The 24,056-nt window shown below is 41.9% G+C and overlaps 1 protein-coding gene across 1 annotated transcript in view; it reads left to right on the top strand.

Annotated features, from left to right (window-relative positions):
• Positions 1-24,056, top strand: part of L2hgdh (L-2-hydroxyglutarate dehydrogenase) — a 29,111-nt gene that overhangs the window by 2,139 nt on the left and 2,916 nt on the right. The window contains exons 2-9 of the mRNA XM_075948004.1: positions 965-1,080; positions 1,673-1,824; positions 5,906-6,037; positions 10,773-10,935; positions 12,199-12,233; positions 13,468-13,635; positions 14,402-14,559; positions 16,104-16,235. Of these exons, the coding sequence (XP_075804119.1) occupies positions 965-1,080; positions 1,673-1,824; positions 5,906-6,037; positions 10,773-10,935; positions 12,199-12,233; positions 13,468-13,635; positions 14,402-14,559; positions 16,104-16,235 (1,056 nt within the window). The remainder of the gene's footprint in view (positions 1-964; positions 1,081-1,672; positions 1,825-5,905; positions 6,038-10,772; positions 10,936-12,198; positions 12,234-13,467; positions 13,636-14,401; positions 14,560-16,103; positions 16,236-24,056) is intronic.

Raw genomic sequence — 24,056 nt, forward strand, 5'->3', positions numbered from 1 at the left:
GCCCGAAATTAAGAGCCACTTTCAGTTGCATCTCACTCTAAAGATAGTGCGAATAGCACGTGTGTGGACGCCCGTGAAACGGGCCCTTAGAAGGTTGTCTTGAGAGAGGTGAAGAACATTGACTCCATCGGGTGGGCCCCAAGTGGGATCAGCATCACCTAATGTGGGCCATTAGAGAACAGGAGGGACTAGAGGACCCAGCCTGTGAAGACTGGGATGTACGTGTCTCAACCTATGACACAACATTTAAATGGGAAATCAAGTTCGACTCCTGGATTCTTTTCTATCTGATTCAGAATATCAGGGCTATTCTTTTTTTGTATGTTTTATATTTGATTAAGTGAACATTTCTCTGGTGTATAGAGAACATTCTCAAATTATTTCTTTGTTAGATGGCTTTCAAGTCTTCTTGCAGGTGATGCTGTTGCTGCCATGGCAGTGAGCAGCAGGGCCTGGTCTAGTCTTGCCATGCTTTGGAGTCATGGTAACTGTGGTGTTAACAGTATGTACATACAGTGTGTGTGTGTTCTGACCGCACAACCAACGGTTCATTGTTGATAAGTAACTAAGATGCTCCGTCACCACAAGATTTGTTCTCTCCCCCTCTCTAGTCACCACATCCTATCTCTCCATCCTTCCTAACTCCTGGCCGTTACCTATTCTCCATCAGAAAACTTGGTCATTTTGAGAATCTTATTTAAGTGAACCCTTAACACTGATTTTATCATACAATTTGATACATACGTATATATATAATCTTACTATCTCTTATATACATGGTATATTATACATTATACATAATATAAGCAACATATGATATGTAATGTGATAGTTGTTATATAATATATAAATAACATATATGTTATTATAAATTTTTACTTTAATTTCTCACTAATGAAAATTATGCAAGTGAAGTTTGGTGAGGTCTGTAAACATAAATTCTTAAATCTTGCTTTCTCTTAAGCTCATTTGATATAGTCATTGTCGGTGGCGGAATTGTGGGGCTTGCCTCTGCCAGAGCACTCATCCTGAAACACCCCGGACTTTCGATTGTTGTTGTGGAGAAGGAGAAAGATTTAGGTCTGTATCCCATCAGCTTGCTGGGAACCTGCTCATTTTTTTCAGGCTGAATTAGTAATGAAAAATGTTGATGTTTGTGTCTCGTTTTGGATTCTCTCGAAAGTCTTGCATGGTAGGGGTTGGTTTGAGGGGTTGTGAGGTGGTAGGAAGAAGAGAGGGGGTGGGGGAGACTAAAAAATCACACAAGGACACACTCTACGTGTGCTGCTGGAGGTTGAGTACACTGGTACCCGAGGAGCAGCATAGTCCTCTCAGGTTTGTGCCCATTCTCCATCGGCTTTTAGGAGTGTCCCTATTAACACTAATAATTCCACTTTTCCTTCAGAAAGACAAGAAGGCCTGGGAGCATGTACAGAGTCTTGGGGGGCCTTTAAAGTGCTGTTTAAACAAAGCGTAAGTCAAAGTCAGAAATGGGCAGGAATGGTTTAGCATTGATGCTAAGGATAGCTGCTATAGAAAGTTGCCAACAAACAGAACAAATCTAGGCATTTTTAAATGATGTCGCCTCTGCTATCAACATGTAGAATTGTTCACTTCTTAGGTTTTTTGTGAGTCATTTATTTTTCTTGACCCTGTCTCTCTTGTTTTATAGCCCTTCACCAGACTGGACGGAACAGTGGGGTCATACATAGTGGAATTTACTACAAACCCGAATCCCTGAAAGCTAAACTGTGTGTAGAAGGTGCAGCCCTCATCTATGAGTACTGTAAACTCAAGGGAATTCCCTACAGGCAATGTGGCAAGGTACAGCATTTCACTTGGGCGTGGCTTGTTTGTAACTAGTGTTTCCTTGGGTTTAATGTTGAAAAGTTGGTATACAGTTTAGCTTCTAGTGTATTTGCAGAGTCATGCCACTATCAATACTAATTTTAGAATATTTTTATTACTCTCACACTAAACCATATGCCAGCTCTCCGTTCCTACATCTCTTGAGTGCCTAACAAACAACAAACTACTTTGTTTTCTGTCTCTATACAGTTACTTGCTTTATACTATGCTATCTTTTTTTTTTGTTTTGTTTTGCTTTGTTTTTCAAGACAGGGTTTTCATGTAACTGCTCAGGCTATCCTGAAACTTGCTTTGTAGACCAGGCTGGCCTTGAACTCACAGAGATCCACCTGCCTCTACCTCCACCTCCTGAGTGCTGGGATTAAAGGCGTGCACCACCATTGCCCACCACTATGTATCTTTTTTGTTTGTTTGTTTGTTTGTTTTACAGGGCTTTCACAAGTAGCCTAGGCTGTCCTGGTAAACCAGGCTTGACCTTGAACTCACAGAAATCCACCTGCCTCTGACTCCTGAGTGGTGGGATTAAAGGTGTGTGCCACTACTACCCAGTTTATACATATCTTATAAATAGAATTATGTCACATAGACTATGTGATATTCTGTGACATTTAAAAAGATATACACTTACCATAATGCTTTCAGAGGTTATCCATGTTATAGCATTAATTAGTACTTCATCCTTTTTTATGCTGTCTCCATTATTTTGTTTGGGTGCTTATTAGTGATATGCATTTGAGTTGTTTCTGCTTTTTTGTTATGAATAACACAGTTATAGGTATTTATATATAACTTTTATGGAAACCCATTCTCATTTCTCAGTGGAATATTTCTAGAAATAGAATTTCTGGTAGGGGCCGGGCGGTAGTGGCGCACGCCTTTAATCCCAGCACTTGGGAGGAAGAGGCAGGCGGATCTCTGTGAGTTCGAGACCAGCCTGGTCTACAAGAGCTAGTTCCAGGACAGGCTCCAAAACCACAGAAAAACCCTGTCTCGAAAAACAAAACAAAACAAAACAAAAAAAAAGAATTTCTGGTAGGAACTCCATCTTTAATATTTGAAGGAACTGCCAAGCTCTTTTCCAGATGTTATGGTTGCATTTTTGATGGGGAACCTCTGTCAGCCAATGACCTTTAAGAGGTTGGACCAGGTTAGGGTGTGACCTAAGTTTGACTTCATGGTTGGGGACACCATCTAGGGGTTGAATATTACTTGTATAGGGTAGAGGGTTGGGGTGGAAATTATGTAGGCCCAGAGATCTCCTTGGAAAAAAAGAGGGAAAATTAAGTGGAATAACAGATAATTTAGTGTGAACTTACTTACACTAATAATAATAATAGGGAGTAATAGAGTGAATACTTATGAGCTATTATTTATGAACAATTTACATTGGTATAGTTTCTTGTATATTGATACAAGTTCAAATTATATTTGTTATTTCTGTTTACAATATTTGTATACCTATGCAAAGTTATTTTGTCAGATTGTATTTGTGCATGTTTCTACCTCTGTTTAAGACATTTTGTATATTGATACAATTTTAGGATCTATTTATCATATTGCATTTTATATTCCTACCTCTGATCAAGATGCTTATACATTGTTTACATTTTGAGGTCATTGTCCTCATTTACTGCACAGTTGTTTACAGATTATTTAATATTCTGATATAAAGTCTTGGTCTTTAAGTTATATAAGTATTAAGTATTATAGGTCAATAGTTATTCATGTTTGTTGTACATTTAGTCAGATTAATTAGGTTCTTTAGATACACAGAGATTGTATTATGCATAGGTAGGTAATCTTCAACCACTTCAAAGATCTGTAGAACATGGCATTTAAAGAACTTAGGGTTCTGTAGATGTGAGACACAATTGCTCCTGACAGCACCCATCTATTCCTGAGAGAATCTTGAGCACTGAAGACACTCCATTTGGAGTTTGTTTTCTTCTTGGCACAATTGGCCTTTGGGCAAGGAACTGCCCATGCCTCGACCACTGACAAAGTACATGGTGTCCAGACTAGATAAGCAGGACACAAGAAAAAAGACTGCCAAACCTTGCATATAGCCCTTTTTATATGTTGCTGTATTTAGTTTTATTGTTTTGCCTAAGATTGTTACATCTGTATTTACAAATGTGGGCTGAGGGCACAGCTCAGTGGCATATGGGAGTATACTGACCTCATGAGAATAGTTTTACAAATGTTTCTTTTTCTTTCTTTTTTGAAAGTGTTTATTGGATTTGATTCTTTCTTAAACACGTGGTAACCTTCATGAGTTAAGTCTTTGCTGCCTGGCCTTCCATTGAGGGAAGTTGTTTTTGCTTTTAGTTTCTTGTTTGTTTGTTAGTTGGTTGATTGGTTTTTCCAGACAGGGTCCATCTATGTAGCCCTGGCTTTCCCAGAACTCAATGTGTAGACCAGGCTGGCCTTGAACTCATAGAGATCCTCCTGCCTCTGTTTCCCAAGTGCTGGGATTAGTATGCACCAACACTGGTGGCCTGGCCTTTGTTTGAAGTTTTCATTCACTTTTCTTGCCGTGGTTGGGTTCAGGTTTGTTGTTGCTGTTGTTGTTGCTGTTGTGAGTCGTTTTCAGAAGTGTCTTCCTAACAGTTTCAGCGTCTGAATGGCGTGCTTTCTGTGGCAGGATTAGTTGTTCATACCACCCTTGTGAGGCTTATTTCCATAAGGTTGGTGTGGGGTCCTCTCTCCCTCTCTCCACATTTGTAAGTCTGAAAGCTCATTATTGTCATTGAAGATGCGTTACACTAAAAAGAAAAGATGCAGGGTTGGGGATTCAGCTCAGTGGTAGAGCTCTTGCCTAGCAAGTGCAAGGCCCTGGGTTCAGTCCTCAGCTCTGGGAACACCAGAGTAATATGAGAAAATGCCTAGCAGAATGTTAAGTGAAAAAAAGGAAGTAGGCTGGGTTGTAAGAGGTCAAGACGGCAACCCTTTATCCACTTTAAGATTTACAAATACTCTTATTCTGCAATTTGTCTTTTTGCTTTCTTGATGGTATCCTTTGACTAATTTTTTATTAAAAAGTTAATTATTTATTGACTTAAGCAGCCTTTGTACCTTGACCAAAAGGGAATTCTGTTGGTTCTTAGTTATGAGGTAGTGACTTATGTGTGTTAATATGCCCTTGAATGTGTGTCTGTGTTTTGCCTTGCAGTGAAATAAGAAGAAACTCAATTTCAAATACCTTTCCCAGAAATATATAGGAGAAGAGTTCTGGAGAAAGTTGACTGAATGCAATTCTCTCTGCATTAGTAAAGACTGTAATTTATTTCAAGACAACAAAAGACTAGCTTGTTGAGAGTGGTGCCCGTTATACTGATGACTGACTGTCTTTTATGAGCTAGCATTTCACACTGACTCATGGAAATAAGAAGAGTATTTACTTTGAAAGATGTAAAGGGGGCTAGAGACATGGCTCAGCAGCTAAGAGCACTGGCTGCTCTAGCAGAGGTCCCAGGTTCAATTCCCAGCCACATGGCTGAGAAACACCTATCACTCCAGTTCCAGGGGATCCAGGACCCTCTCTGCCTTCTGTGGACACTGCACACACATGCAGGCAAAATACCCATACACATAAAATGAATCTTAAAAAGCAACAAAAGAAAGCATGAACATGTGCTTCTCTTATTGCTGGGATGGAGTAATAACAATAAGAGTTGTATATGGCTGGGATCATACTGCAACTCTCATCGAGAAATGGAAATTGCGGCTGCATTTCACGGTCGGGGATATTAGTTTTAATGCTATTTTTTACGACATTTCACAGTCGGGGACATTAGTTTTAATGCTATTTTTTACGACATTTCACGGTCGGGGACATTAGTTTTATGTTATTTTTTATGACATTTTCTTGACGAAGGAAAGAAATAATGAACAAAAGAAGGAGGTTTATGAAAGAAAAATACTTTAGATCAACCTTGTTTGGTACAGGTGATAATTTGTGATTTTTACATTGACTTTATATATATATTTCATAACTGATATTTTAACCATTCATGCATTTTGTCATTTTCTGAAGCTAATAGTAGCTGTTGAGCAAGAAGAAATCCCCAGACTTCGGGCCCTGTATGAGAGAGGTCTGCAGAATGGAGTCCAAGGCCTGAGACTGATCCAACAGGAGGAGATAAAAAAGAAGGAACCATATTGCAGGGTGAGTGTGGCTGACCAGCCTAGTGCACGTGTGGTTCCCATAAGCTATTCCACATAATACTGCCGTGAATAAACATCCTGCAATATGTGTTTTGGTAAGAAATGTTAACACTGCTATTGGGTCTCTACATCAGAGAGATATTGTCAGGTTGTAGTTTATGTGTTTATGTCCAGCTTTGGCAAATATTGCCAAAAGTTTTCCACGGTGCCTTGGTTTATCCTCTCAGTCACACAGAGTCCAGTTGTTCTGTGTCCGCAGACACATGGGCTTTGTTCCACTGAAGCGTTTGTGAGTATGTGGTACAATCTGAATCTGTCTTACTGAAAATTCATAGGCTAGAAATCCTTCAGATTTGTGGATGTTTCCATAGGCTGTACCAGTTGAACATGCCTAAACTTCAGAAAAATCACAATGTTCCCAAACTCAAGTATTTTTGAGCATCCTGTTGGTATTATAAAGCTCTGTATGTTTTTAGTTTAGATTCTCAAACTGTAACATTACATTATGCTTTTAACTTATAATTCCCCAATGACTCAGTGTCACACACCTTCCTGTGTTTACTCCCAGCTTGGAAACCTTTCTCCTGAAGCTCCTATTTGAGTGGTTTGACCATAATCTATTGGGTTTATTGCTTCTTTTATAATTATTAATTCTTACTAACTTTAGAAGTTCACTACATGATCTGTATGTATCTGCTGCATATATAAATATACACTTACGTACTTGTCAGTACATCTAAGTATGTGCTACAGGCGTCTCCGCCTCTCTGTAACGTGTCCCTTTTGTTTTAGTTCATCTTCAGATGAACAGCAGTTCTTAATGTAATCAATTTAGCAATTTATGTGGATATTTTCCTTTTATTTTTTTCTTCTTTTTCTTTTATTTTTTCAAAAAGAAAACATGCTGTCTTTTTTTCATTTTACATACCAATCCCAGTTCCCACTCCCTCCCCTTCTCCCATTCCTTCCACCCACCTCCCATCCCACCCCATCCACTCCTCAGAGAGGGTAAGGCACATTGCTTGGGGAAGGTCTGAGGCCCTCCCTACTATATCTAGGATGAGCAAGGTATCCTTCCAAAGAGAATGGGTTCCCCAAAAGTCAGTACAAGCAGTAGGGATAAATCCTGGTGCCACTGCCAGTGGCCCCACAGTCTGCCCCAGCCACACAACTGTCACCCACATTCAGAGGGTCTAGTTTGGTTCTATATTGGTTCCTTCCCTGTCTGGCTCGAGTTGGTGAGCTCCCATTAGCTCAGGTAAACTCTCTCAGTGGATGTCCCCATCATGGTCTTGACCTCTTTGCTCATTTTCTCATTCCTCCCACTCTTCAACTGGACTTTGGGAGCTCAGCCCAGTGCTCCGCTGTGGGTCTCTGCCTCTGTTTCCATCAGTTGCTGGATGAAGGTTCTATGGTGACATTTAAGATATTCATCAATCTGACTACAGGGCAAGGCCAGTTTGGGCACCCGCTCCTCTATTGCCTAGGGTCTTAGCTGGGGTCATCCTGTGGATTCCTGGGAATTTCTCTAGTGTCAGGTTTCTTGCTAACTCCATGTTTTCCTTTTATGATTAGTGCCTTCCTGTGCATCTGTCTACTCTTCCTCCTGACTCCCTTACTCCCGTACACAGAGCACATGGGTAGTTTTAGTTTCTTTCCTGCTAGTTCAGATAATGGTACTTTGTCACACTGGCTACAACTGATTGGTTTGGAAGTTTGGCTGTTATTTCTACTTCTTGGTAAACAATTTAACTACAAATGGGTTTATTAGGTCAACTCCAAAGCACTGCTTGCTCCAGATCCTTTTAAGAAGGCTGAGCCACCCCAGCTCTTTGAAGCTCCCTGTACTTTGAAGTGGGGAGCAGCTCTTGCTGGTGCCCTCTGATTAATCCCCGGTGACACTCCTGACTTCAGTCCGACCCTTGTGGCTTCTCTTTCAGCAGAGGAGGTCAACCCCACGTTTTCCTCCTTTGTTTTCTTACTGAGTTTAGCTCCCAGCTTTCCCTGACCTACCTGCCTGGTTCTTTTCCAGCCTCTCGACCTGCCATTGCCTTGTTTTCCAAGCTATGACCTGCTAATCTAGATAGTGCATGGCCAGTCTGCAGGTCGAGAGGCACAGCCAGCCTATCCACAGCCTCTTCTCAGCCTACCATGTTAGCACCAGGCCTGGACCTGGGAGCTGGACGACCTGACCATGATGGCATCTTCCACAGCCTCCGCACACATTCAGTTAGGGACACCCACACTTCCTAAGAAGGAGCAAATCCAAGACTAGAAAGAGAAAAAGAGACTCTCTAGAGTTCTGAAAGGTGAAAGTGGAGTAATTTAACAACATGCTTCAAATGTTTATTCACTCAGGAAATATTTGAGGGATTTGTGTGCAGGCACCAGGAGTACAAAGTGAATAAGGAGGACATTTGGATTCTAAAAAAACAGTTGAGGGCTGGAAAGATGGCTCAGAGGTTAAGAGCATTTCCTGCTCTTCCAGAGGTCCTGAGTTCCATTCCCAGCAACCACATGGTGGCTCACAACCATCTGTAATGAGATCTGATGCTCTCTTCTAGGGTGCAGGCAGACATGCAGGCAGAACATTATACATAATAGATCTTTTGAAAAAAGAACTATTGATTCAGAACAAAGCATGTTTGCAGAACATTTCTTTCCCGACCCCTGTCACAATTTTTTATGTTAGGTAAGGGAGTTTTGTGGGTTAAACTATTGAAATATTAGGTTGAGTGTAGCTGTTGACTTGTGAATCTCTGAGTTGTTAGGCAGTAAGTCTAACAAAGCCTCACATGTGCCAATCTTACCCAGACTGGAGGGCTTCCTAACCCTAGCAAAGGCTTTCGTGTGCTAGAGTCAAGCCTGGTGAGGTAAATGGTGAGGTTTGCCAAATGTTGCATGTTTTGCCTTGGCCCTACCCCCGGGATCTGGCAACATTGTTTGTGGAGGGAGGGGAAATGAAAGCCTTTAAGACAATATACCAGTGAAATATTTAAAATGTTATTTCAGGTATTATTTTTAAAATTAACAACAATACTGTGTTGACCAAACAGTACAAAAAACCAAAACTACTGCTTGCACTCAGTTCTGGGCAGTAGCGATCTGAGAACGGAGGAAAATGACTGGATGACCAAGATGTATATTCAGTGTGAGGGTTGCACACTGTTTTATACTCAGGATTAGTCGTGGGAAATCCTGTTCTTTCCCTTTTCTTCAAACTAGAAAAGACCAGTGGCACATTCACCTTCTGTTCCTAAATAAATAAATAAATTTAAATCTAAATTCATGCATTCAGTGACAGAGAGAAAAACAATTACAAAGCCAGCTCTTCGTTCTCGTATTACCCAAATGAAGCGGAATTGGTCACGGAATGTCCCCATTCCCTGGTTATGATCTCGGAGACCTGCAGCAGATCCTTGCAGTGCCCTGCACATCATGTGACTAGGGAGCTAGAACAGCTCTGAGTTTTCACTCGCTGTGACATGTGCACCACCGCAAAAGGCATTAGAGTCTAGTCAAAACATTTTTTTGAGAATTTAACTCAGAATCAGATATGAATGATGTTAGAGTCAGAAATGAAATGTCCTGAATAACAAATCTTAAAAAAATTAAGATGGCAACGTGGGGCAGCTTTGAAAGTCAAGCATCTTTGTTGTTGTTTTGTTTTGGTTTGGTTTTGGTTTTGATTTTTTCGAAACAGGATTTCTCTGTGTATCTTTGGAGCCTGTCCTGGAACTCTGTCTGTAGCCCAGGTTGGCCTCAAACTCATAAGAACTGCCTGCCTCTCCCTACTGGGATTAATGGTGTGCGCCACCACCTGGCTCAGGCATCTTTATTTAAGGGGGAAAAAAATGAAAGAAAATTGTTTTCTGGCCGGGCGATGGTGGCGCACGCCGTTAATCCCAGCACTCGGGAGGCAGAGGCAGGCGGATCTCTGTGAGTTCGAGACCAGCCTGGTCTACAGAGCTAGTTCCAGGACAGGCTCCAAAGCCACAGAGAAACCCTGTCTCGAAAAACCAAAAAAAAAAAAAAAAAAAAAAAGAAAATTGTTTTCTGGTTACGTGATGTTCTTATTTAGCTAGCTGTTTGTTTGTTTGTTTGATTGATTGTTTTGAGACAAGGTTTCTCTGTGTAACAGTGCTGGCTATTCTGGAACTCCCTCAGTAGACCAGGCTGGCCTTGAACTCAGAGACCCGCCTGTCCCTGCCTCCCAAATGTTGGGATTGAAGGCAAGTACCTTCCAGCTTTATTTAGCTAGTATTACGTCTCCCCTCTAGTAGGCACCGTGTGTGTGTGTGTGTGTGTGTGTGTGTGTGTGTGTGTGTTCATCACCAAATTTAGGCACTTACCAAGAGCAGACTTTTCTGTTACTGTTTTAAACGCTGTCAGGTTTTTGTCAAGCAAAGGATAATGTGTGTTACCCATCAAAACAAACCAGGTATTTAAAAAAGGTATAAAATTTCAAGCAAAAATAAAACTGCAGCCAGGTGGTTGTGGTGCACGCCTTTAATCCAAGCACTAAGGCGGCAGAGGCAGGTGGATTTTTGTGAGTTCAAGACCAGTTGGACTACAAAAGCAGTTACACAGAGAAACCCTGTCTCAGGGGAAAAACAAACAAACAAACAAAAAAAACAAAGCAAAAAAAAAAAAAGAAAGAAAAAGAAAAAAAAACTTTGAATGAACTTTCCTGATTCTTGACTGTATTGTTTGACCTTTTATTACTTTTGTCCTAGGGTCTAATGGCCATTGATTGTCCATATACTGGCATTGTGAACTATCAGCAGGTAGCTTTGTCATTTGCCCAGGATTTCCAAGATGCTGGTGGCTCTATCTTGAAAGGTTTTGAAGTAAAGGATATTGAAATCGCTAATGAAAGCCCTTCCAGAAGTAAGGATGGTAAGCTGTCCCCATCTTCTCTATGAAATATTTGTATTGGTAAAAAAGAGATGTTTGTTTGCTTGTTTGTCTGGTTGGTGTTTGTGGGAGACTCCGAGGAGCCAGGCTAGAGTCGGCTCAGAGTCGGAGGTGAGTATGGATGAGTGGACAGAGCAGACCCGCAGTTCCTGGGTGTCTGTGTGCTGATAGAACTAGGCACTGAGTAGACGTTTGACTGGTACTAAAGTCTAACAGCCTCGGCTGTTGTGGACAGGTGGCCTCCAGACGGTTCTCTGAAGGTTAGAGTCGGTACCTCTTAGCAGTGCTTACGGTGAGTACAGACTTTAGTGCCGTTTAGACCTTGATTCAGACTGCTGGGGAATATGGCATAGCAATAGTAAGTGGTGGGCTATCTTTGGACACACCCAGATTTCCAACAGCAGACCAATATCAAAAGACTCAGCCCTTCCGAGTCTCACCTCCTGTTCCCCTTAGACTGCAGTTACAGCCTGCTTTATTTTGCTTTGAAATGAGTAGTTAGCTTTTTTTAGTTAAATGAGAGGCTTGCAAGCATTCTGTTTGATGCAAGGAAATTTGTAGAGAATCAGGTTCTTCCTTATCAGGGTTTGAAGGAGATGTGGATTTTATGAATCCCTTGCCCAGTGTCCTTCTACACTCTAAGATGATGAACAAATTTATTAAATAAAATTGTTATAAATGGGTAGCAGAATAAGTCAAATTCACAATATAGGTAGATTGTAGTCTTTTTCTGTACGTATGCTTTATAGGTTATTAATAGCTCATCAATCCGTGGGAACAAACTTGATACTCGGTCAGCTCATTATAGGAACGTTTTGTGCTGCGAAAGCCCTTGCTTCTCTGAACAACCAGTGCAGGGAATCAGGTTGCCAACACGTGGACACAAGGCTGTCTTGTGTTTAATTTCTCAGCTTTAGTTCTGTGGTTAAAGCCAGTTCACTTGTGATGGCGCTGCTTCCATGCAGAGCATGGCTGTGCTCGGTGAAGTGAGGGGCCTGCGCTAGGCCAAGCTCGAGAATGTGTGTTAGTTAAATAAATGAAAAGAAACCATCCTAAATCATGCCAGAGTTCTGTTTTGTCAATTATGAATTATTTTAGTCTTCTTTTTTGGTAAAGAGTTTCAGAATTATAAATAAAGTACAACTAAAACAGTCATTTAAATTTGTTATGGGCATAGAATTTCAAATAGTGACAACTTTCTTTTGCTCAAACCAAAGTTTCCCTGATTCTTCTCATTCCTGCCAGGGATGGACTATCCAATCGCTGTCAAGAATACTAAGGTAAGGACTCTGGAGCTGTTTTTCACTTTCATTTACTTGTAAAGTTGTATTGAGTGATTGCTATGTTTTTGTGTATTTGTTTCTGTGTGTGTACATGTTCAAGCATGTACAGATACGAGTGTGCATCTGTATGTATGTGTATACATGAGAGAGTCAGAACACAACCTCAATTGTGGTACCTTGGGAGCCAGCCACTGTATAGATTTTTAAAAATGTTTTTATTAGCATATATTAATTACATATAATAACAGGCTTCATTACTGTGTCTTCTGCACATATATGAAATATTTGGATCATATTCCCTGCTCTGTTATTCAGCTTCTTCTTTCCAGTTAGTCTGCCCTCTTTTATGTCTTTTGGGCACTAAAAAATATTTTATTGTGTGTATATGAGTGTTTTGCCTGCATGTGTGTCTGTGCACTGTGTATGTTCCTGATGCCCTCAGACCATAAGAGGGTATTGGTGTTACAGAAAATTGTGAGTCACCATGAGGAGGCTGGGAACTTAACCTAGGTCTTCTGTCAGAGGGACATGATAATGAGGATAAAGAAATAATTAGTGACATATAGACCAATGGTGTGTTTCCTACGAGGTGTGAGAGGATATCCCAAGGGTTGGTTGGTTTGTAGATTGGTTTGGTTTGCTTCTTGTGTTTTGAGACAGGGGCCTCTCTTTGTAGTACTGTCTATCCTGGAGCTTGTTATGTGGACAGATCCTCCTGCCTCTGCCTTCTGAGTGCCAGAATTGAAGGTATGTGCCACCATGCCTGGCCCCAAGAGTCTTGACTTGCGGTTCTTTGATGATTCATGGTGTCAGGCACTTTTCTCATTACCTACTGAAAAAGGTGTCTCTTCAGGTCCTTCCCCCAATTCCAGGAGATAGATATATATGTGTGTGTGTGTGTGTGTGTGTGTGTGTGTGTGTGTGTGTGTGTGTGTGTATGTGTGTACACATATATATACTGCCCTCGCCCACCCCCAAGTATCTTAATTAGCATAATCAACTATGAACTGGAATTCAGTGTGCTGTTTCCATACATGCTTATAGCTTGTTAATTAAACCCAACCTTTCTTTACCCTCCCCCTGTATCTCAACTTCTGTTAATTCTCCATTCAGTTGAAGGGTTTTTTTTGTTTTGTTTTGTTTTTTAGATAAGCGCTCACATAGACAAGTACTATGCCACATTTTCTTTCTCATATATAGAAATTAACCATGCTCTTTTATTTTGTACCAGGGAGAGGAGGTTCACTGTCGCTATGTGGTGACATGTGCAGGACTTCACTCAGACCATATTTCAGAGTTGAGTGGCTGCAGTCCCGATCCTCAGATTGTCCCATTCCGGGGCGATTACTTGCTCTTAAAGCCAGAAAAGGGCTACCTTGTCAACGGGAATATTTATCCGGTGGGTAATGATACTTCTGTCTTCTTACTTACCAAGCTGGCTGTGGGCATAAAGGAAAGGAAAATAAAGCTTTTACTTGCATTTGAAGAGAGGGTTTGGAAGACGGTGTATGTGGTCATTTCACCTGTCTCTGGTGAAATCCCTAAAGCTGTCTCTGCTCTCGTGGGCGTTGCATGTCTCTGTGAGCTTGAGTACGCCATGGGAGTACTGCAAGCAAACCAGGAGATACCCAACCCATAGCTGTGCGCTTTGTGTAGGAGTCCACTCTAGCTCCAGGGGTAAAAGTCAGGGGAATTTAAATAGAAAGCTCACTTTTCTGCCTGCATTTGCCCTGTTGATGAACAAGTCCCCAAAAGTATATTAGGTTGAACTGGTTGGAATTGGTGCTTTGCCAAAAACTAAATTCATCTCTTCTTCTCAATTCGCCAAGGCCTGTGCTGTGAATATGTAATTTTTTTTTCTGGCAGTCCTGTTTTACCTGCGGGTCACAGACTTCTCTCATAGGAGAAAGAGGCAATAATATGAAGTAGAACCGTTCAACCTTTTTCCCTTTACCCAGAAAGATGAATAAGCGGAACAACATATATTAACGCAGTAGCATTTTAAACCAGCAAGCATGTTAATCGAAAAGCCTGTCTGAATACAACTCACAGTGCATACAAATATCTAGAAGGAACTACCTCGTCTTACCAGTCAGATGTTTTGTATCTGCTTTGAAGTGAGATGTGAATGAGGCTAATAGTTGGCTGCTGTGTTGAATCTGCAGGTCCCGGATAGCCGCTTCCCTTTCCTTGGAGTTCACTTTACACCAAAGTTGGACGGCACTGTGTGGCTCGGGCCGAATGCAGTGCTTGCCTTTAAGCGGGAAGGTTACAGACCCTTTGACTTCAGTGCCAGAGATGTTATGGAAATAATTCTCAAGAGGTACCAGAGTTACCTTCAAGATGATTTAAGTGCTTAATTTTTTTAATGTGAGAAGTTTTTGATAATCTGATAGAATAAGCCCTCACATGTGATTGCCGCATTAATTTTTTTTTATTAATCCAAATTAAGATCTTTAAGCCGGGCGGTGGTGGCGCACGCCTTTAATCCTAGCACTCGGGAGGCAGAGGCAGGCGGATCTCTGTGAGTTCGAGACCAGCCTGGTCTACAAGAGCTAGTTCCAGGACAGGCTCCAAAACCACAGAGAAACCCTGTCTCGAAAAACCAAAAAAAAAAAAAATTAAGATCTTTATGTAATAAGCATACATTTGATTATTTGGTTTTGATGCTAAGGTCAAAACTAGAGCCTTGCGTATATACCAAACAGGTTTTTCTCCACTGGACTATACACCTAGCTCCAAGTATAATGTTTAACTATGTCACAAAGATTGTGATGAACCAGGGTGCTAATGTCTTAGCCGAAAAGAAAGTAAGGCCAAAAGCCATTCATATATCTGGCAGTACATCTTAAATGTTGTTACGAGATCTGAAACTAGTAAGGACTTACTTTGAGAAGGTCATTTCAAGCTTTTCACCATTGTTTTGTAAACTATTAGATAAATTACTGATGAGATAGGGTGTGTGTATGTCTATGTGTATAAATCTAAGGGTGCCATTGTATAGACTTATGACATATGACACAGATTCTTTAGTGTTCTAAAATATAGCCTTATTAAGTATGCTGTTTGGCTTTTCCTGTGTGCATGCATGTGTGTGGGTATGCAATGACATATATGTGGAAGCCATAGTTTGATGTCAGGTGTCTTCCTCAATCACAGTCTGCCTCATCTTTTTGAGACAGGGTCTCACACTCACCCAGAAGCTCACTTACTCAGTTAGGTTAGCTGGCCAGCAAGCCCCAGTGTTCTCCTCCCTCCCGTTCCCCGGGGCTGCACTAAAGGCATGCACTGCCACGGCTGCTCTTCACATAGGTGTTGAGCACCCAGACTCAGGTCCTCGTGTTTGTATGGCAAACACGTTACCAAACCTCAGTTTGGTCTCTTCAGTAATGTTTCCCTTCAGGAGATTTTATGTGAAACCCCTGGAAAGCATTCTGGACTGTATATAGGTGTTGGCCTCAGCAGCGTCTGTAGCAGAAAGGTTAGGTGAACTTTTCAGGATGGGTGCAGAGTCTCACTGGAGGACCACTGCTATACTGCGGTATCTCCACCTGACTACACTAGGAGAAATGTCTCACTGCTTTAATGCCCTGTACTAAAGATGCATTGTTAGTGTGTTGAAAGCGTTAGAAAGCCTTAATGTTAGCAAACTTAATAGGCTACCAGTTTGAAACCATATTTTTTTAAATAAATTTTGAGTATGAGTGATTTCCTCTCCATATCTTGGCCAAAAGTTTCTTTATTGCATAATTTTTCTGATATTTTATAGATTTATATGATGCCACCAAAAAATAACTGTAAAGATATTTTATAGTAATAAAGAATTCCTCTGTCTCATCGAGTTTCTTTTTTTTCCTTCATTCTCAGTGGTTTCCTTAAAATGTTGCTTCAGAATTTCTCGTATGGAGCAAATGAAATGTATAAAGCCTGTTTTCTCAGTGAGACAGTGAAGCACCTTCAGAAGTTCATCCCTGAGATCACCACCAGCGATGTGCTTCGGTAAGGAAACGGGCAAGGACGGTAAACTTGGGAGGCGGGTCTGGCTGGCGCGCTGGCTCTTCAGGCAGCACAGCCTCTGAACCTTTGCTCTCCTTCCCCAAGAGAGGTGAATCCCTTTTGTGTTACTGCATCACAGCCTAGAGCTGGATCTTTGTAATTGTCTACAACTCTTGTTGTTGTTGTTGTTGTTTTGAGACAGGGTCTCTCTATGTAGCTCTATGATGTGTGCCACCTCCACTGACTCTTAAAAACCCTTAGACACAAGCCGGGCGATGGTGGTGCATGCCTTTAATCCCAGCACTCGGGAGGCAGAGGCAGGCAGATCTCTGTGAGTTAGAGACCAGCCTGGTCTACAGAGCTAGTTCCAGGACAGGCTCCAAAGCCACAGAGAAACCCTGTCTCGAAAAACCAAAAAAGAAAACAAAAACAAACAAACAAACAAACAAAAAACCCTTAGACACATACTTTTTGGTGTTCTTCTCTACTTAAAGATTGTTTTATTTTCATTGTGTGTGTGTGGGGAAGGGGTATATGCACGATCGCAGGTGCCAGAGACCAGAGGTCTTGGAGCTCATGGAGCTGGAGTTGCCCATAGTGGGTGCTGGGAATCAAACTCAGCCACGGAGTGACTTCTCCGGCCCCTCCACTCTGTGTTAGGTCCAGCTCTGCCTGAGGACAGAAGTGGGAAGTGGTGTTGTAACAATCCATCTAAGTCCTTGCTGCAGGCTGTCAGGAAAAGTTTGTTTTGTTGGGTTTTTTTTTCCATTTTCTTTTTCTTAGAACTAAAGAGTTTCTGGACTTGACGTGCAGATTATCCTGAATATCATCCAAGCCTGTGTGTTTTTCCTCTGTGGTGATATTTTTAGCATCATGCCAGTTGTTCAGTCTAGCCAGCGGTGTGCTTTGAGGTGCTCATGCTGTACCCTCCATGACGCTCCAGAGCGCCAAGTGTCTACTCTGAGCAGCTGTTGAAACTAGCCTGGTGTAATGTGTCGGCGAGCTCCACTGTGTATCTTGTCAGCTGTTCCCCTTGGGGGCAGGGAGACCTTGTTCGAAATCCATCTTTAATGTATCATTCTGAGACCGTTCTTGACTCTAGAAGAACTATTAAAAACCAGTTCACATTTTCTTTCTTATCTCTCCTTCTACACCTTCTGAAACAGATGGTATAAACATATAGAGGCCTTATTTTTCTTGCACTCACTTACACACAGCGCCTTTTATGTTAAGTTTGCTGCTGCGATTTCTAATGTCTTAGATCTGAAAATGCACCGCTTAAATCGGTTTTCTATTACTGTCACTAATACTCTGTGGTCAGGTGGGCAGCTGGGGTTCTGTATCATATTCAGTGACCATCCTTTTATAGAAGCTGGAGCAAAGCCATGCATGGGTGCACAAGGGGTAGTCAGCTCAATCACAGGTGAGTTCCCCTGCAGACAGAGATGCTGAATGCATTAACCATCCTATGTGTTCCTCCTCTTGGTTCTGGTTCCTCTAGCTATTAAACTCAGGAATTTACTAAACTCAAGGAAGATGTATTTGATATCATTTACACAAGTTGAAAAACAAGTGCAATGTTACATATTATTTATGGATCACCGTGAAAATAAAAAGGAATCTTAGAACTAATAAGTACCTGATTCAGGAGAGTGACTACTTCTAGGGAGGAAAGATCAGGATCTATGAACACCACATGGACCTCTGCCATTTCTCTGTTGATTCACTTCTGTACATATGCCTGAAATGTTAATTGATAATAAGATCAGTAGTAATCTTCACAGCTTGAAGCCTCAGTCTCACCTTGCCTTATTTGTCCTGCAACCGTAAATGTCCTATCAGTAGTGTGTCGTAAGCATATCAGCAGCGTCAGATAGCAAAACTGACAGAGCATACATTCATGAGGACCTGAGCTGGGTCCCCAGCACTGCAAAGGAACAAGCTAGTAGGAGCCACACTTAGTAGGTTGTGTTTCTCTCAAATGGTGCCCTTAAATAGCGGTAGCTACCGAAAGACATTCATCTTGATTCTTAGTGCTTAGCAAGGCATTGTGGGCAATAATTTGCTATTAAGCATTAGGCTGGAATGTGAAGTTATTATTATGTTAGCTATAGCATAAGGTGTGCAAATGTATCGTTAAGGGATCTGTCACCAAGGCTCTTCATTAGCTCTAAGCTCCTTAAGATGCTTTCTGATAAATGCGGCACATACATGTCAGTGCTGCTGCAGTTTGCTGGCACCGTAAGAATGGGAAAAGATGACGTCGTATATGCAGTGATTCCCCTTTCCCAGTGTACCACTCTGTTAGATTCAAAAGGAAAGTTTTAGAATGAAAACTATATTATATCATCATAAATTGAAGTGCAAGACATTTCTATATAACCTCGGTGCTGTTGACATTTTGCACTAGATAATTCTTTACTGTGAGACCCGGCTAGCTCGTTGCAGGATATTTAGTAGCACCCCCCCTCCTGGCATTTGTAACACTCCAAAATGTCTCCATATGTTACCAGTATCCTCTAGGGGGCAGAATTTCCTTGGTTGAGAACCACTAGTCTAGAGAATTAGGTAACCCCCACACTACAAAATTCAAAGAGAAAGTAAAAGAAACGTCTTTGAAATATACATAGCCAATATTGAGGGAAAGCAGGGGTATTCATATTCCCAAAACAGAAGAAGTTGAAAACCCATTTACGAGAGGAGCTGGTGCTGATGCTGCCCTAGAACAGGAGGGGCAATTTTAGTAAGCGAGAGGCTTGGGTTACCTGTCTTCTTTGCCTTTCTTATTTAGTTCATTCTTTTACAATTTCATACATGCGTAGAATGCATTCTGATGACTTTCTCCCTCGGCCTTCTTCTTCTCTTTTCCATTCCTATCAGCCCCTTTCCCTGGATTCATGGTTTCTGTTTTGTTTTGTGACTTTAATTAGATCTGACTGTGAACTTTGTTTCGGAACACTTCATTGGAGCCTTGTGGGCACAGTAGTGGGCCCACAGCTGAGAGCAATGGCCCCTCTTCTCCCAGAATTACAGGAACCACTAGTCTAGCAGAGGAGTACGGCCCAACTGTTAAGTCCTTGTGCAGAGCCGGTGCAGGCGACCGCAGTTGCAGTGAGTTGTGATGCCGATGGCTGTGTTGGGCTCAGGAGGTGGGATTTCTCCCTGTCCTACATCCTTCCCTTTGAGCTAGGTTTTCAGTTGATGTATGATTCACAGGCGCATATTAAGTGCTCAGTGAAATTTGAAAGCTTTATTGTGTCCATCACACAAAACAAGGTAACAGGGCATTAGGGACGTATATTTTAATCCCCCCCCCCCCGGTAGTAGAAAGGGACTTTTGATAAATGTAAATAGAAAGTTAGAACCTAACGCATTCTTTTTATTTTATCTATTTATCCCTTTATTTATTTATTTTGAGATAGGCCCTGTCTGCCCTGGAACCCTAAGTAGACCTTTGAATTCACAGAGATCCACTTGCTTCTGCCTCCCAAGTGCTGGGATTAAAAGCGTGCACCACCACGCCTGGTGAAACTGAGGATCTCTTAGTAAAAATGGAATCTAGAAAAATATCTCCCTTGGTACCAAAATGTATTAAGGAATTTTGTCTGTCTGGCCTAGGGAATTAGGATGTGAGAATGAGAATTTAAAGTATAAGGACAGGGCCTTTAATCCCAGCACTCGGGAGGCAGGCGGATCTCTGTGAGTTCAAGACCAGCCTGACAGAGCTAGTTCCAGGACAGGCTCCAAAGCCACAGAGAAACCCTGTCTCGAAAAACAAAAAAAAAACAAAAAAAAAATAAAGTATAAGGACATAAACAGAAAAGCAAATTCATGAGAGCGGACCCAGACATGTTTGCTCCTGCTTGAATCTCAGTCTGCAGCCCCACCCCCACTCTCTTCCCTGTCCCTCTGTCTGTAAATAAGAAGAGTAGAAATCTGAAGCCAGTCTGGTTGATACAGACTGAATATTGGCAATACTAAGCACGTACTATTTTATTTATTTTTTAAATATTTATTTATTTATTTATTATGTATACAATATTCTTTCTGCATGTATGCCTGAAGGCCAGAAGAGGAAGAGGGCACCAGACCTCATTACAGATAGTTGTGAGCCACCATGTGGCCGCTGGGAATTGAACTCAGGACCTTTGGAAGAGCAGGCAATGCTCTTAACCGCTGAGCCATCTCTCCAGCCCAGCACGTACTGTTTTATTAACAAGTATAGTTTTATACACATTGATATCAAATGGTATGCCGTGAGGGGTATGCCTTAAATTCGTTGGGAAAAAGGAATGTTGCTTCGGGGTACAGATAAAACAAGAATGGTTATGCTTGTATAATTGTTGAATCATTTATCGTACAAAATGTTAATGGTAATTCATACAAAGAAGTCTTTTTTTGTTTTTATGCATTTTTTAAAGTTCCCCTCAGAACACCTGGCAGAAACACATGCAAGACCTGCACAGGGGAGCTCACCTAGCCATACTCAGGCCCACAGGATCCCCCAGCTAAGGTCCTGCTGAGACTCAACCAGGCGAGAGTCATTGGAGCAGATCTCAAATGTTCCAGCATAGAGGGCCGCCCTATGAGTGGAGCTGTAGGGTGCTTTCTGTCCACACCAAGCACAGGGGTCCATCCCTTGCGCCTGCTGGGGTGAGGAAAGTTGAGCCCAGATAAAAACCATAGTTTCATAATCCAATTTTGTCCAAAATTAGTAAGGAAAATAGCTGCCCCTTCATGTCTGGAAATTGGATTGGAATTGTTTACCTTCTTCATAGCAGCACACCCAGGTTACATGTGTTCACGTGGTATTGCAGATTTAGATTGGCAGTAGATCCCATGATGAGTTATCCTATGTAGGACTAGCCCAAGATGTCAGTTACAACTTTTCATAGCTTTTCCCCAGCCACAGTATCTCTGCCATGTGACAGTAATGCAGTACAGGAGATCTCGGATCTAAGAACGAAAGTATAGATTCAGCTGATACTGTTTCTGGACATATTGTAGTATCTAGCAGGTACCTTGCCGTTATACTTAGCTATGAATAGCAAGCACTATATTAAATATAATTGAATTCATAGTTATTAGTTTGCTAAATCATTCTTTTAGTTCTTAAAAACATCATTAAAAGCCAGGTGGTGGTGGTGGTGCACGCCTTTAATTCCAGCACTCTGGAAGCTGAGGCAGGTGGGTGGATCTCTGTGAGTCTGAGGCCAGCCTGATCTACAGAGCTAGTTCCCAGAGGACAGGCTCCAAAGCTACAAAGAAACCCTGTCTCAAAAAGCAAACAAACAAACAAAATTGTTAAAAGAACTAGAGGTTTAAAAATAAATGTGTAGCCTTGTTGAATGGATGCCTGCAATCTGCAACACACAGACCTAGCCTTGGAGGTGAGGTAGGTGTTAGACCAGGCACCATCTGCCCTCAAGGCAGTTGGACTTATCTTGCCTAAGGTTTCAAGTTGTACTACTTCCCTGAAGCTGAAGTCTTCTGAGAGGAAAGGGTCCAAGCCCTGCAGGCAAGAGCCCAGGGTTTCCTAAGGTGCTGAAATGAGGCCTGAAGAGTTTGGTGGCTTAGGCATTTCACGCTAGTTTACGGAGGAGAGTAACTTTACACGGAGCTGCGAACACCAGTGACTGACTGGCTCCTGAAGACACAGGACAGGATGACGAGAACCCAAGGCCACTTTAACCAGCAACGGAATCCGTTGCTAAGAAACTCAAGGAGTGCTGCTGTCGAGGGAGATAGGAACCCACACTGACTTGCATCTGTGTGCTCAGTGGGTGCCATTCTTTTCGGGCTCCAAGTATTGTAGCAGATGCTCCCCTGGAAATTCTCCCAACCCCAAGTCTTGATTCTCTAGGGCCAATCATTTACCTTTATCATACAGTTTCTCACTCTTGTGAGCAGTATAACTGAATTCTTCGGGGGAGGTACTTGATGTCTTCATGTTCTTTGAGGTGACGTACGTACGTACGTACGTACGTGAGCAGCCTCTCAGCGTGGTTGGAAGGATAGATGAGATGATCCCCAGCATGTGATAAGCGCTTGGTAGATGGTGGCTAACGTGGGCTTTGTCCTTGTCCAGCAGGCTGAGTTCTAGAGGACAGTGTTATCCTTGTTGCTCTTGTGGCCTCAGGTTCTTTTCTGAGCTGAGAATCAATAAAAACTGCTCATGATTGCCTGGCTTCTTGTGTCTTGATTTTTTTTTCTCACTTTGCTTTGAAAGTGAATGCTGTCAGAGGAGATGATTTGGATTCTAAATGTATTTAATTCAAACTTCATCTGTAAATTTTGACTGTTTTATAAAACAGCAGAAATCTAAGTCTAAAAAACCTCGTCTGTTACAAAACAGAATCTTGGCTGGGGATAAACTGGGCGTGGTACATGCCTATATTCCTAGCACTCAGGTGGTAGAGACTAGGGTCAGCAAGTTCAAGGTCGAGAGTGCTCCTGCTCTCTGACTGACCATGACCATCCCTAGTTAGTCCCCAAGATGCCTGTGGACTTGAGTGGGTGCTGGAAGATGCTGGGCAATGAGAATTTCAGAGAATACCTGTATGGGCTCCGTGTCAACGTGGCGCTCTAGGAAACTGCCAGTTTACCAAAGCCAGACAAAGAGATCATGCAGGAAGGCAACCATACACAGGGCACTTTTCAGAACTACATCGCTGACTTCCAGGTTGGGAAGGAGTTTGAGGAGGATCTGCAGGCACAGATGACTCCAGGTGCATGACCGTCTAGTGAGCCGGGATGGGAACAAGCTTCAGTGTGTCCAGAAAGCTGAGGAGGGGCGTGACTGACCCCGGTGGATGGAGGAGATGAGGGTGCAGGGGTGTGGGCAAGGATGTACACTGAGCAAACCGAGCAGGTAAACGTTGGTCTTGAGGAAGAAGTGTGCCCTGGGGCCTGTGGTCAGGATCCCTCTTCTGCCAGCTTGGGGTGGGAACAATTAGCTGTCCCAGGCCTCTGCCAGTGGGGTCCGTCTCTTCACCTCATCTTAAATGAAGCTACCCCAATACAAGTGAAATGTCTAAAAGTGAGTTTAAAAAGGTTCAAGGTCATCCTTGGCCACACACAGAATTCAGGAAGAGTAGCCAGCCTACAGCTAGGGCTACATAATAAGACCTGTCTCAAACAAAACAAGACAGACAGAAAGCAGAGCCTGACGAGCAGACTCGCCATAATATTAACGTGTTGCTGAATTAATTCATTTTTGTACTTGCCATTTCTTTTTAATTAATTGAAGGTTTTCTGAGTATTGAAGGTTAAACTATTAAGAAATGTTTAAAAATCCAGATTGGACTCTATTATTTTTCTTTATAAGTTTTGATAATATTTTATCAAGACAAAATACAAAGGAATAGTAGACTAGATGGAGTATGCAGCTGGAAGGAACCAGCTCCTGCTTCTGCTGCTTTATGAATGGTCTGTGCTGCTGATACATTTCTATGATTGCCACTGATTGATTTCTAGAATAAATCTACTTTTAAATTTAAATTTAAAAATCTATTCTGATTGAATGTGAATTTACCTGCTGCTTTAGGAAAGAGCAGATATTTATAAGTAGTACAATTATTTGGATATTTATTTGAAAGTCTTTCTAAAAAATATTTATTTACTTGTATCTTATGTGTTCTGGTGTTTTGCCTGCATGTGTGTCTGTGTGAGGGGTTTGGGTTCCCTGACAGGAGTTGCAGACAGTTGTGAGCATCCAGCCATTCGTGTGAATAAAGATTTTATCGCCTTAAGGATATTCTGGAAACCTGTAGATCGCCCTGTCTCTTTGGCTCGCATGATTAACACTTGGTTTTTTGCTTCTGC

This window comes from Microtus pennsylvanicus, chromosome 14 (assembly GCF_037038515.1).
Source record: "Microtus pennsylvanicus isolate mMicPen1 chromosome 14, mMicPen1.hap1, whole genome shotgun sequence".
In the NCBI taxonomy this organism is placed as follows: Eukaryota; Metazoa; Chordata; class Mammalia; order Rodentia; family Cricetidae; genus Microtus; species Microtus pennsylvanicus.